Source organism: Lampetra fluviatilis, chromosome 9 (genome assembly GCF_964198595.1).
Source record: "Lampetra fluviatilis chromosome 9, kcLamFluv1.1, whole genome shotgun sequence".
NCBI lineage: Eukaryota > Metazoa > Chordata > Hyperoartia > Petromyzontiformes > Petromyzontidae > Lampetra > Lampetra fluviatilis.
Window position 1 is genome coordinate 9,580,072 of NC_136283.1, and position 13,118 is coordinate 9,593,189.

At 41.2% G+C, this 13,118-nt stretch overlaps 1 protein-coding gene across 3 annotated transcripts in view; it reads right to left on the reverse strand.

Annotated features, from left to right (window-relative positions):
• Nucleotides 1–1,278: 1,278 nt before the first annotated feature.
• LOC144934187 (netrin receptor UNC5C-like) overlaps nt 1,279–13,118 on the reverse strand; it is a 61,628-nt gene continuing 49,788 nt past the window's right edge. For 2 of the 3 annotated variants that reach the window (XM_078859750.1, XM_078859751.1), the window contains 5 exons: nt 11,927–12,163; nt 9,512–9,661; nt 8,800–8,964; nt 5,774–5,952; nt 1,279–2,350 (listed from right to left, as the gene is read on the reverse strand). In XM_078859750.1, the coding sequence (XP_078715876.1) occupies nt 2,188–2,350; nt 5,774–5,952; nt 8,800–8,964; nt 9,512–9,661; nt 11,927–12,163 (894 nt within the window). In that variant the 3' untranslated portion in view covers nt 1,279–2,187. Of the gene's footprint in view, nt 2,351–5,773; nt 5,953–8,799; nt 8,965–9,511; nt 9,662–11,926; nt 12,164–13,118 lie in introns of those variants that run through there. The other variant, XM_078859752.1, reaches the window with a different exon arrangement.

Genomic DNA, 13,118 nt, shown 5'->3' on the forward strand with positions numbered 1-13,118 from the left:
GCGACTCCGCATCCCTTATTACAATAATGAGGGGTTGATAATTTCGGACCCAGAACCCCAACCCATATTTTTCCCACGAGGGTCTATTATTTGTCGAGCACGGCATTTTCCAGGAATGTAACCCCCCCCCGCCCCCCTTGTTTGGCGATGTTTTTTTCTGTAACGGAGAAACAAAGGCGACCGGGCATGAGGTTGGCCACCTACCCCCTCGTATGCTGTTGGTCTTCATGGGTTGCTGGCGAACAGGACTTGCCCCAACAGCCTGTTGAAGGCTAAGGGGGAGGGAGGGGATGTTAGTTTTTTTTGTCTTTTTTGCAAGTCTTTGTTGTCTTGAGTATTAACCCACAAAAGCATGGGTAATGGGGGGCGGTAGTGCAGTGGTTAGCGTGCTGTATTACGAACCCGGCGATCCGAGTTCAATTCCCGCTGACAGCCAACACCAGTGGATTATCTGAACCTGTCCTGGGCCTCCCCTAGGTCGACTCGGCCTCAAATGAGTACCCAGCTGCTGTATCGCCACTGGGGAGACAAAGGCGGTCAGGCGTGGTGCTGGCCACCCACCCCCTTGTGTGCCATGCCAGCCTTCGTAGGTGCTCGCTAACAGCACTTGCCCCAACAGTCCGTGAAGGCTATACGGATAGTCTTTGTTTTTGCATGGCTTTGTTGTCGGAGTATGAACCCACAAAAGCATGCGTTCAACCAATGAACGTAACCAATGGTGGAGGTTAATGGTCTTGGGTATGCTGTAAAATATGGAGGTATTCGCAGTGCATAAGCTCAGAAGAATAAAAAAAACGGATTCAAATAAAATCGGATAAGGGAGCAACCTCTCTTTCATTAAGGATGACATGGACAAGAGAGAGGGAGTCGTTATTAAAAAAACATTATCAAAAGGGGAGGGTATGTAGGTGCCAGATAGTGCCAATTTTGGTGGCCATAAAGGTCATCAGGGTTGAGGGCCTCGGAGGTTCGTCTGGCCAGAAGAGCAGACTTTCAGGTGGGTCGGGAGAATTCTGACTCCTTACATACAAACCACACCTACGTATCTGGTTGTCAAATAAGGGACTTACATTACAATATAATGTATGAGGTTTTTTTGTCTTTAGGCTATTTCCCAACATTATATTTTTCAAAGATTACTCTTTGATACAAGGAATAGTCATTTTTAAGATGTAAGCTTTAATATGTGTACTCAAATTCCACATTCAAGAAACAGAATGCTTTCAAATCTTTAAATATATTTTAAAACATAATTTAAGTACATCAACGCAACAGGTGTTTAATGGAAATATAATTTATTCCGTAAAAACGCTTTCATATTACAATTAGAGTGCCAGATTATACAGTAAAATTACACCTACTCAAACATATAATAGGCAAGAGTACATTTAATTGGAACCAATTAATGCAGTATTGACAGCGGTTGCATAGTTTACTAGATTACGCATTTGATCTCACATCAGCTAAGAAAATTAAGGCTTTACAGTGGACACACACTCAAAAGATGCACACTTGCTTTCCAAGCAGAGCAAAGACCTTATAAAATATGAAATACAAATTTTTTTTTTGGTAAAGATACAGTATACTATAGAAATAAATATCCAATACAATTTCTAAATATAAAAAAATCCAAGGAATGAGCAACACATACATGTAACAATTGTACATCAACTAAATAACAGTAAATACAAATACCAATAAGTAACCCCTAACCAAATATAGAGAATGCGTAATTTATTAAAGTCTTGCTTTGTACATTGTATTCAAAGTGTACCTACTTAAATTAAATACAGTGAGTGTTATGACAGGTGTGAGTTTGTGTCTCTTGCCAACATATGTAAACATATACTCGTGTACTAAAGGAAAAGGCTAAAAAGCAGTAACAATACATATGTTGGAATCTTTTGTTTGTGTTATAAAATGGACAATGTAGCAATGGCGATGTTCGCTTTCGGTCCGTTGGATTTTCTTTGTTACACTTGGGCTTTAACCCGACATTTTTGTTTATATAGTACAATTGGAGACACTGTCATCTTGCACTGCTCACAGTCATCTTGAATTTCTTGGCAACTTCTTTCTCTCGGCTGCGCTGCATAGCGGCATGGAGCTTAAGAGCCATCCCACTGGGATTGGGTGTTGGTCTGTCCATTAGTGTCCTTATGGATGCTATCACGCCCATTCTTGAGCTCAGGCATGGGCCAGGGCAGGGTGTGGGGCCTCCTTGCGGCCCATCTCCTCCAGCACGCTGGCCAGTGAGTCCAGATCTCCATCCTCCTCGTGCTGGGCCTCCCACAGGTCCAGCACCACCCCCGTGGGGCTCCCTCTCGTCTCGAAATAGTCCATGCTAGCACTGCAAGGGGCACAGGTCAGATATGAGGGCATCTCAACATCCCACCGTTTGGAGTGACAGATAAAAAATGAAACAACAGGTTACCTGATAAGTCGGATTCAGTTACATCCATCGTAATTATCATAGAATATGGAATATTTTGAGAGGATCCAATATAGCTTAACACGTAGGCGTTCACGACCAACATCCATAAGAGTTTTTTTGGGTTAGATCGCGTAAATATAAAGGTGTCGTTAAACCTGACACCACCCGACAGCCAATTAGTTAGATCCAATATGCAATAAAATATACAACAGGCAATGTTTCCGGCAATGGCTCTTCACAGCAAAATGGCCATTGCCCAAAATGTATCCTGTAATTTATTTCCTCTTTAGAGCAGTGCTATTGACACAAGTATTTGGTTTTTGTTATTGGTCCTTATACACAACTGGCAATGCAGTATCACACACATCTTGTTCAATATAGTAAAAGCAACAAAAGTATAATACCATTTTTTTTACCTTAGTGGTAGAAATTAGCCCTGGTTTTTTTACACAATGTGAATTAGTTTAATTCAACATTAAATGTTTGAAGATTAATTCCATGGCTTCCATTTAATATGTTGCTGAATTATGTTAAATGTGTTTGGGGCCTTAAACATAAATTAAAGAGACATGGAATTTCTGAGTTTTGTTTTCACTTCAGGTGTACGATGCACATCACCTGCATTTTTCAGAAATTAAATATTTAACAAAAAAATAAATAAATCAGTATGCCAACTTGAATTTCACAACATACTACGTTGCAAAGATTATTTTTACGTCAAGAAAATAACATGGCATTAAAGAAAAAAAGAAACTGTACAACTTATCATAGTTTTTGTGTTCACATTTCGTATTTACAGTATTTTAGTGACAATTCATGCAGGATTTAGTCTGAAACTTACATTTTATATGATTTTCTAACAATGTACGCATGCAGTACTGAGTTTTAATTACAGTAGTGTCTTCAATATATACCAAATATAATTGGTCAGTGTGTTCCTGTTAAGCAGTCGTATTGATAACGTGTGTGGATACATCCATAAAGTAAAATTAAAATGCGTTTGTCTACGCACATAGGGGAGTTAACAGACTGCGGTCCACTTACTCCTTTACAAATGTCTTTTTAAAAGCTCCGATTTAAAAACACGTCAGACGTATGCCATTAGCAGCACATATTGCTGGGACCTTAAACAAACACCATTAGGCACCACACAGAGTGAGCTCTGATTTCACAGTCCATATGGCCGATTGTAATAATTAAAGGACCTCTACAATCACCAGACAGATACAATCATGTGAGTTTGTGCGTTTCTTCATCAATGGACCGCAGAGCCTAATTGAATTGAAGTGCTGATGGCCCAGAAACATTTAAACATCGACATGGGGTCATTAACATTATGTATTGTAATGATTACTCAAAGCTCTATAAAATGTTCCCCATTAAACCTAAGCCCAGAAAAGCCCAGATATGCGACAGGAACAGTGACAAACACGGTGCATGCATTACTGCCAGTTGGATACGAGTTAAAAGACGCCATTTGCTTTACCATTGGTTTAGTCAAATCCATAGTATGTCAACAATCAGTTGCTAACACTATTAGGTTGCAGTCATGGCCTGATGTTTATTTTTCTAAATGCAAGAAATATTGGGGTTGGATGAAATGAAACAAAAAGCACATGTTTTATGATGAAGGGTTGTACATATAACATTGTATTATATACATTCTTGGATTGTTCTCAATGTTTAAACAAATATTCGTTTTAAATAACATAAATTGACATAATTTAAACAGCCTAAGTCAGCCAGTTGGTTGGATTATGGATATCCTAACAATACTTTTTGTCAAGGAATGCAAAATAAACAGTAACATATCATTGTATTAATGTAGGCAAATGGTCTGTCTGTTTAAGCGGGGGCTACGAGCCAATTTGGTCATTAGTGGGTCACCCACAATTTACCCCACTGAAAGTGTTAGCAAGCACCACCTCCACCATGTGGAGGCGGTGGTGGTGCCAACACTGTGCCCAGTATCTCCCTAGTGCTGGCATTGCCACACTTTAGCAAGGCTGATTTCATGCTGAGTGAATCTGTAAGAGGTCCAGGCCAGAGTACAAATGCTAATTGGCACTTACGCTTGGCCAGGAATTGAACCTGGGTTACTAGGATCATAGGGCACGGTGCTAACACCACCACCACACGGACATACAAGCTGTGCATATATGTTATGCTTTCATACTCATTATTAAGCATTAGTCATTATCAGCATTTTGTTTCCCAGAAAGCTTTCTAAATAATTGTGTTTCATGCTAATGCTGGATGTCATATTAAGGCTAAGTGCCTCACCAGATAAGTATGTTTACCCAGGAAATTCATTCGGGTATTTGCATTTTAGCAAACCCGTCGAGGCTGACTAATGTAAGCCAAAATGAGCATTCACTGGTTTGACAGTGGCTGTTTCCACTGCAGGTGTTTAACCAAACATTTATCCAGATAAAGAAAAGAGTGACTTTTGTAGACTTAAAAATTAGCCTAACAGGTAATTTACTTACATACTTAATCGAAAACGAATGTCCCCACGATGGGATACAGTAAAAAGGGTTCTGTTTTTATTTATAATTCACAGAATTCCAGAATTCTCAAGACAACTAAAGTAACACCACGTCAACTGGTGCAGATAAAATGGCAACAGTGTTAATACGTACCACATCTATTTTTTGTTTACCTTTAAGTTAAAATGTTAAATTCGAGCAAGCCTGCCTCCAGTCAAAAGGAAAATGTTCACTTGCTTGCCAGTAGTTGTTTCCATTGCAAGTGGAAACAGCCACTGCAGATGTCACACCTGAAGAAATTCACAGGAGTAACTCCTGGACCGGATGGAATAACTGTAGACATCATGACAAAAGCAGGGCCACCTATTGGATCAAATTTAGAAAACCTATTTACGAAACAGATAAAGGAATAAATCACCTTCATTGTGGAATGGCGCAATCATTCTATTAAAACATTGAGACCTGAAGAATTACAGACCCGTTAGCCTTATATCACAGGTATGTAAATTGTTCTAAAATATCAAAGGGAACAGAAGAATGGACCATTTAGAGGCCTTCCAGACACGTGAGAAAATCTTTTGATAGGATGACATGTTCTTTGCACAAACAGTTGGCCATGGTTCGTAAAGTGTAACAATAATATCCTTCTAAACCAACATTATGTATATTTAACTTTTTTGTGCACATACGTAGCCAACCGTGCTATATAGCTCTCAATGTCCACTCATAGGAGTGTATGCCTAGTCTATTATTATTAACCCCACAGAAAAGTCTCTGTTCACCCCTACCTGTTGATGCCCAGTCTATTCTTAATAACCTCATATAAGATTCCCTGTCTGTCCACCCGTACCTGTTGATGCCCAACCTGTGCGCCAGGAGCCTCCAGTCGTTGCCACGGGGGTTGGGGGAGTCCAGGCTGCTGCACAGCTTCTGGCGGATGGAGTAGGGCAGCTTGAAAGCCTGGGGACCCACGAGGGCCGAGCCAGCAGAGGCAGCCTCCGTGGGGGAATCATCAGTGGCACTCGGAGCCTGCAAGACAAAATCAGCAACCACTGACTAAATGTACTGCGTGTGGTGGTACTTGTCAACAATCCAGCTCTCAGCAGACCTGGTTGATGGATTTTGCTGAAGTCAATGTGCCTAATCCTAACAATCTTCTCTTTAGTCCACTGCCAAACGGCAGTTATGTGACTCAAACTGCCTGCATTCTGTAAGATATTGACCTCTTTAATTTCACCATATGGATCCATTCCTTCAAGTCATTAAATCGCGTTTAACATTTTCTGCCTCTTGGTTTCTTTCCCAACATCTCTACACAACTTCATCCATCAAACATTCACCTCTAAGAATGTGCCCTTCCATATATGTTGTTTTCCCTGGATTCTTCTGAGACTCCTCTCTCCTGAATTTGCTCGAGAACTTCCGCATTCTTCCTTTCCATCCAACAGATTTCCTCCAAATGACTCCACAACCAACCAATTCAGAGGGAAATGAGGTGGTGTCTAAAAGACAGTATAGAGTACAGGTCACCAACCGGTCTGTGAAAATTGTACGCGTTATCCTGTCGCATGCATGGGTGTTTTTATAGACTCTGTTTTCCTCACGCTTGTAAAAAATACTCACAAATAAAATGACCAAACATCCCGAGCATAACCTTTTTTAAATATAATTTTGCCACTATGGTGTGACTTTGCTGAAAATATGGAGATTATTTTAATTAACATAAAATTATCATGATGGAACAGTTTTTGCCTAAATCCTCAATGGCATTCTGATAATAGCTGCCAGTAGTAACTTGTATCATTTGGATTTATTGCACAGACATGCATCTCACAGTTTACTAGACAGAGCAGATTCCAAATCCTGGAGAAAAAAAACACCATTAGTGTGCGTTTTCCCACCACAGGCATTCAATATCTTGTTTCATCACTGGCAAAGATCAGCTTTTAACAGATACATACTAACCATTTGCCAAAATACAGCTTATCTAAGGTAAATATTCTCGCCTCCCTTCAACAGCAACAAGATATTATAACAACATGGTTTTGGCCGCTAGAGGTTGATGTGGTTACAACCCACTGTGTCTAATATTAAACCCCTCATATCAAATGTTGTGTTTCTAGGTGGAAGTCTTCTAAGACATGAGACACAAGAGAAGTGGAGAATACAATCCTGAGAAATGTACGGGTTTCTGGATAAGGTTAGACTGGGTAGCCTGGTAGTACGTACACTCATTCGAAACAATTTGGTTTAACAGAATATGTATTTAGACTGGAGGAATCCGATAAGATATGAAGCTATTTTTCACATATGTCCAGTACGGGCAGGTCCGCAAGTTACAACAGCAACCAATACAAAAATCATAGGAGTCAAAAAATTATAAAATAGTAAGCAAATCACGAAAAAACAAAACATTAATTATATAAGTCCGATTTATCAAGATTGGGCAAGGCAGCAAAAACAACAACATAGTCCCAGACTACACCAAGATAACAGTCCCTCAAAGAAATTGCACATTAACATTGATTTAAATCATACTCTTTGGTTCTTTCGGTAAAGTCACGTAGGTATAAAATAAAATAAATTAAATCACCACGTTTCCGGCGCAACACAAGCGTCCGTCATCAGGTGGGACAACCACAGTAAGAAAACAATTGCTGAAGTGGGCAAAAGGGCTGCTGTAACAAGAGGCTAAATAGGTAAGAGAAGGGGGGAGGATCCAGGGAGGAGAGATAGAGAGGGTGGGGGTGTGGGCTAGGGGGAGTGGAGTGCTGAAGCTAAGACACATAAACACATGGCAAAATGCCGGGGTGGGGAGGGGAAGTGAGCGGGTCTGGGAGTGGGAGGCTGAAGAAACTGGAGATGCGGATATGAAGGCAAACCGTAAAGCGGTTAAGGTTTTACCTGGTTAATAACATCCTTCCAATGATTGCCCAATTTGTATCCATCTTCTCGGTTGAAGTTATGTCTATGTTTATATATCTGGATGGCTTCATGAACACACCTTTGATAGTAGTCAGAAGGTTTGCAGAGCACCTTGGTCTCGGAAAAAATAATATCATGAGAGCCCACAGTGTTATAGCAATGGTCAGCCACGGCGGAGGTATTAGTCCTGCCGTGTTTCAGATCTGCCTTGTGCTCGCGAACACGGTCCGACACATGCCGTTTCGTTTCCCCAATGTAACAATCACCACAGGAGCAACTTAGTTTGTAGACTCCTGGATATTGCATGTCAGGAATGACATCCTTTACAGATGGGATTAGATCACAGATTTTGTGTACTGTACTGAATCGGACCTGGATCTTGTGTTTGTTTAAGATTTTGGCAATCTTTTTGGTAACGCCTGCTATGTTTGGTAACGTGATGGTTTTGATTGGTGTCTCAGGGGGTTGTTTCTCCATGGTTGGAGAAACAGTTTTGCGGATGATGCGGTCCGAATAGCCATTCATCTTAATGGCCTGGTGTACGAGTTCTAGATTGATTTAAATCCTCCAATTGCCTGCATTTACCAAATAATTCTGACCACGTTAAAGCAGAATAGAGAATGTTGCTCTTCTTCCACAACTATTTGGAATTAGGTTGAGCCAATCCATTTGTTTTTTCCAAGATCAGCTGCATTACCTGGAAGCACATATATCAGAGACTCTGTGAGCCAGAAATAATCCCCATGACATGCATGGTGTTTAGAGGTTTTCAGCCTGCAGTGGGTTAATAAAAGGGCCGTAGATGTACATGTGTATATATTTTTTTACATATGTATTTACTCGAAATGACTCAAGTTATCAGTGGAAGTAAAACATTATAATGACAAACTGACACATCTTTTTAAGTTGGAGAAAAGAGTTGCACAAGAGGGCATGCCGCGGGGGACTCACGTTGAGCAGGGTAGTGCGCAGCTGCAGCACCTGGCCCTCGCCCTCCAGCTGCTGCACACAGAGCTTGCAGGAGAACTCGGTGCTGCTCAGGCCGGCCCTCTCCAGGGTGAAGGTGCAGTGCAGCAGCCGCTGGCAGCCCGGCCACACGTGCCAGAAGGGGATCTCCTGCACGGCGGCGGTGCAACAAACAAAGGGTCAAAGCGCCGTGAGCCAGCGTTCAAAATTCCCCTGTCTCATGACCGTGGCCAGTCTCTTCTAGATGGAGCATTCTCGACTTCTCAAGAAGCAAAATGTAAAAGTGCAGCCCTGCAATTCCTTGCTCATGTAATTAGGCGGAGTATGCTAAATGTTACATAAAGTGGGAAGTTTCACGTTTTTTTCACACAAAAAATCGACATACTAACCCACGTCGTTTTTGGAAAAAAACAATGATGGGTTAGTTAACATTGGCCACATTTTCATAAGATTTGTCTTTAAATAAAAAGTGCATTCCTCCAATGTGTTCAGGCTTAGAATGATAAATATTAAATAAAAAGTTGGAAATGTACTCATGCAGGTACAGAATGTTGTGCATCATTGAATACCCCCTTTGGATTTTGACTTAAAACTTTCGTGACTGCAGGAATTCATATTCTTTGGTTATTTCGGTAAAGTCACATATATAGCCTTCAAAGCCATATTCAAAAGAACAATGTGAGCTACTTCATTGAACCTGGAACGTGTTGAGCAGCTTGTTAGTCCAGAGGACGTCTGGGATGGTGTGGATCGAGAGTCGCAGGTTGCCTGAGTTGGCTTTGAAGTTCAGGGTCGTGGGTTCCTCCAGCAGACGGCCTCCCAGCTGCTTCTCCAGCTCCACGACCTCCTGTATGTCCCCCACCACACACAGCAAAAAGGACAAAGATAAAAGATTATTTTCAGCCTGGATAGGCTATACTATTGGGACAGGCTCTTCTAATAAGAGCACACTAAGGGCAACGTGACATATGGAGGGGGTGATGGGGTTAGCACCACACCCAGTCTCCTTTGTGTCTGGAGTGCTGACGAAGCACAACTGCAAGATATGCCAAATTTTACGCCAAGTCTACCCAAGTGCAAACGAGCACACATTGAGATAACCATTGTCATTTGTTATTTGCATGTCTAATTCAAGTCGGGTCAGTGGGATTATACAATAGCAGGCTTATTGCCATGCCATCTCTTCTGAAAACATGTCCACATATTTATGTTCATTTTACCAGGTAAGGCTTACTGAGCTATATAGCTCTTTTTCAGAAGTGATCTGGACACAAATGATAGTGAAACAAAGTGGCTTATCACGTGGAAATTTACAGCAGCCAAATACTCTTAACGCGTGGTGATGTTGATTCTAAATGTTGAGCAAAAAACCGGAGGACCCGGAGAAAAATCCACGCGACCATGGGGAGAGAGAAATGCAAACTCCAAATATACACACGTCAGGGTTGGGATTTAATCCACAACCTGTATACCAGGCGAGGTAGATACCATCTCGTCACCATACATATCCCATACACACTGTGGTTTTTTATTCCCTTTCGAATTTAGTAATGCTTGCATAACTGTTAGGAGCCAGCACAAATGTGTGCACACCCGCATGCATGTGAGCGCAAGGGCACACGTAAACATACACATTCACCCACTCACATACATAACATTGCCAAGCTTGGCACTTATAACTATTGCCTCCCTATTCATAATATTATCTCAGCCCCAGGGAATAGCTTTTGATTCACATAAAAGCAGGACAAGCTGTGCCGAGCCTGGGAAGCAAATTAAACACTGAATCTCAAGTAACTAGTGGGCTTGTCGGCAAATTTAATATGTGCAGAATTTGCGATCCAAGTCAAAGCTTTTACACAAAACTAGATATCAGGACATTGTAATAAAAGATATCCGTTACAATGTGTGCAGAACTTTGACATTTATTATGCACATTTATATTTGTGGCCAACGACAAATGATGTGACTGAAACAACTGGGCTTTAACATCATTAAAAATACATTAAATGACCAATTTGGAGTGGTATGAAATATAATCTGAACAGAAATAAGAAAATTAAATTATAAAGAAATGCACGCTTCGAAAGACTGCAATGTCCCCACATATAAATACTCGGCTTTCTCAACCATAGTTGAGCTGTAATTGTACCATAAAGCCAAACTGAATAATCTACTAATGCATGTATGAATTAAGTCACTCAGTAGAGATATCACCATGCAAAAAGAGAATTGAATCAGCCATGTCAAGGCATCTCAGTGTGTAAGTACCATGATGAAAAATAATGATGCTTTGCTAATGACCAGCTGGGCAGAATTACATTTTGATATTCAGATAAACTGTGACTATCGCAAAAACAGTTTCACGTGGGTGGCTGAGCGACATACATTCACAAGACACAAACTTTGCAGTTAACACTGCGAAGACAAATTGAGGTGTTAAAAATGTTCAGACATGAGCTGATCCATGATTGATAACTTCAATGAACATAACAATGACTGTCAATTATTTTGTATATTTTTATGAGTAATAAAAAATAATCAATGTATACGAAATTATTCAAATTTTACACAAACAAAATTTTAAAGCAGCTTTGCACTTTCAAATATATAGAAATCTTCCAATATAAGCAAAACAACTACACAAATGCCCTCAATATATTCATGGGCTTTCCTGTGCCTACTTTATGATCACATCTCACTTAACTATCCACCACTGCTCTATGCTCAGGAAAAACCAACTTCCACTCGTCTAAACCTCTCAACCTCTGTTCAATGGACAAGTACTATTCTTCTCAGCTCATTACATATACATAAAATGTATTATTTACAAATCATGAAAATTATATAGCCCCTCTGGAGGGTATTTGTTTCGCTAATGTAGCAAATAAAATTGTGTAAATGAGACGAAAAAAATAATACAAACTGGATGGTAAGCATGAGTGAAAGAAATAAGTGATTATTGAATAGAACGACAATTGTTCGAAATGGCAAATCATCAAATCACTGTAGAGGGTCAATAATTACATCCCTATAGAACACACACACAGACAGACAAGATGAGCAGTAGTGCTGGTGGCTGGCGTAATCCCCGGGAGGGAGCGGCTCTCACCGCGAGGGACTCGGTGTCGTCGTTGAGGCAGTAGAGGCGCAGGCTGTACTCCAGGGAGGGGCACACGCTGGGCGCGAACGCCGCCAGCCTCAGCCGCTTGACGGCCGCCGGGCCGAGCGCCTCCCCCAGCACGGCGTACGTGCCCGGTGTCTCTGTGAGCACGTGGCACACCCGCTCCTCCAGCTGCCAGTGGCAGCACGGCGGCCGTGCAGGCTCCTCGCCCAGCCTCAGCACCTCCTGCAATGCAGGGAGGGAGGGAAGAAGTTAGTCAGACGAGTAAATGAGCGAGTCAGTGAAGAGCCAGTGGAGTGAGCAAGTAGGCAGTCGAACTCCAGTGCACTACAAGGCTGTTCAACATTGAGGCTCAATAACACGGTGTTAATTAAACAATTAATTGACCTTCTTTAGCTAAGTGACAGTACCCTGAAATACAAAATCTATTTTGCAGTGAATCTGAGTTACTAGAACATAGATTTTGTTTTCTAAGTCAAACTGTCTATAGTCTAAAAAAATACCTGGCACAAAACCAAATCATAACATATATATAAAAATGCCTTTTGGCAAAACTAGCAAATAATATGTAATACATAATATTTTCTCAGTTCACTGCAATGTAATTTTTACAATGACAGTGATTATGATTTTTTTCAAATACATTATTACACTTGTTTATCCAGGTAAGCCTCACTGAGCCTTAAGGCTAGCTTTTTTTCTGTAGGAGGGATGTCGCTGTGTGTAATCCCAAATGAGCAATTTGCAGGTAAAATATCAGCATTGGGATGTATGGCCGGCACAGCAACCTTTTATGCGAGTTTTGCAGCTATGGGAGGAGTATTTGGAGGAAATCCATGCGGAAATGGGGGAAGAGAGTACAAACTCAACACAGAATTGCGCCCAAGTCGGGAATGAAAACCCAGGCCTTCTTGCTGTGAGGCGCGAGTGCTACGACTGTGCTACCCTGCTGCCCAATGCATATACATGTTTGACGCTGTTGGGCTGTAAAGCACATGGAGCATTTGTTTCCAAGAAGCAGATTGCAAAGGTTTGGTGGATTGAAACCCACCTTGAACTGGTAATCGTGCAGGGAATTTTTAGAGCACACCATCTGCTATACAAATGATGCCAAAGGCCTTGTGCAATAATTTGCAAAGGTAGGCGGCTATGGCACGCCAGTGGCAAGGCACACATTTGA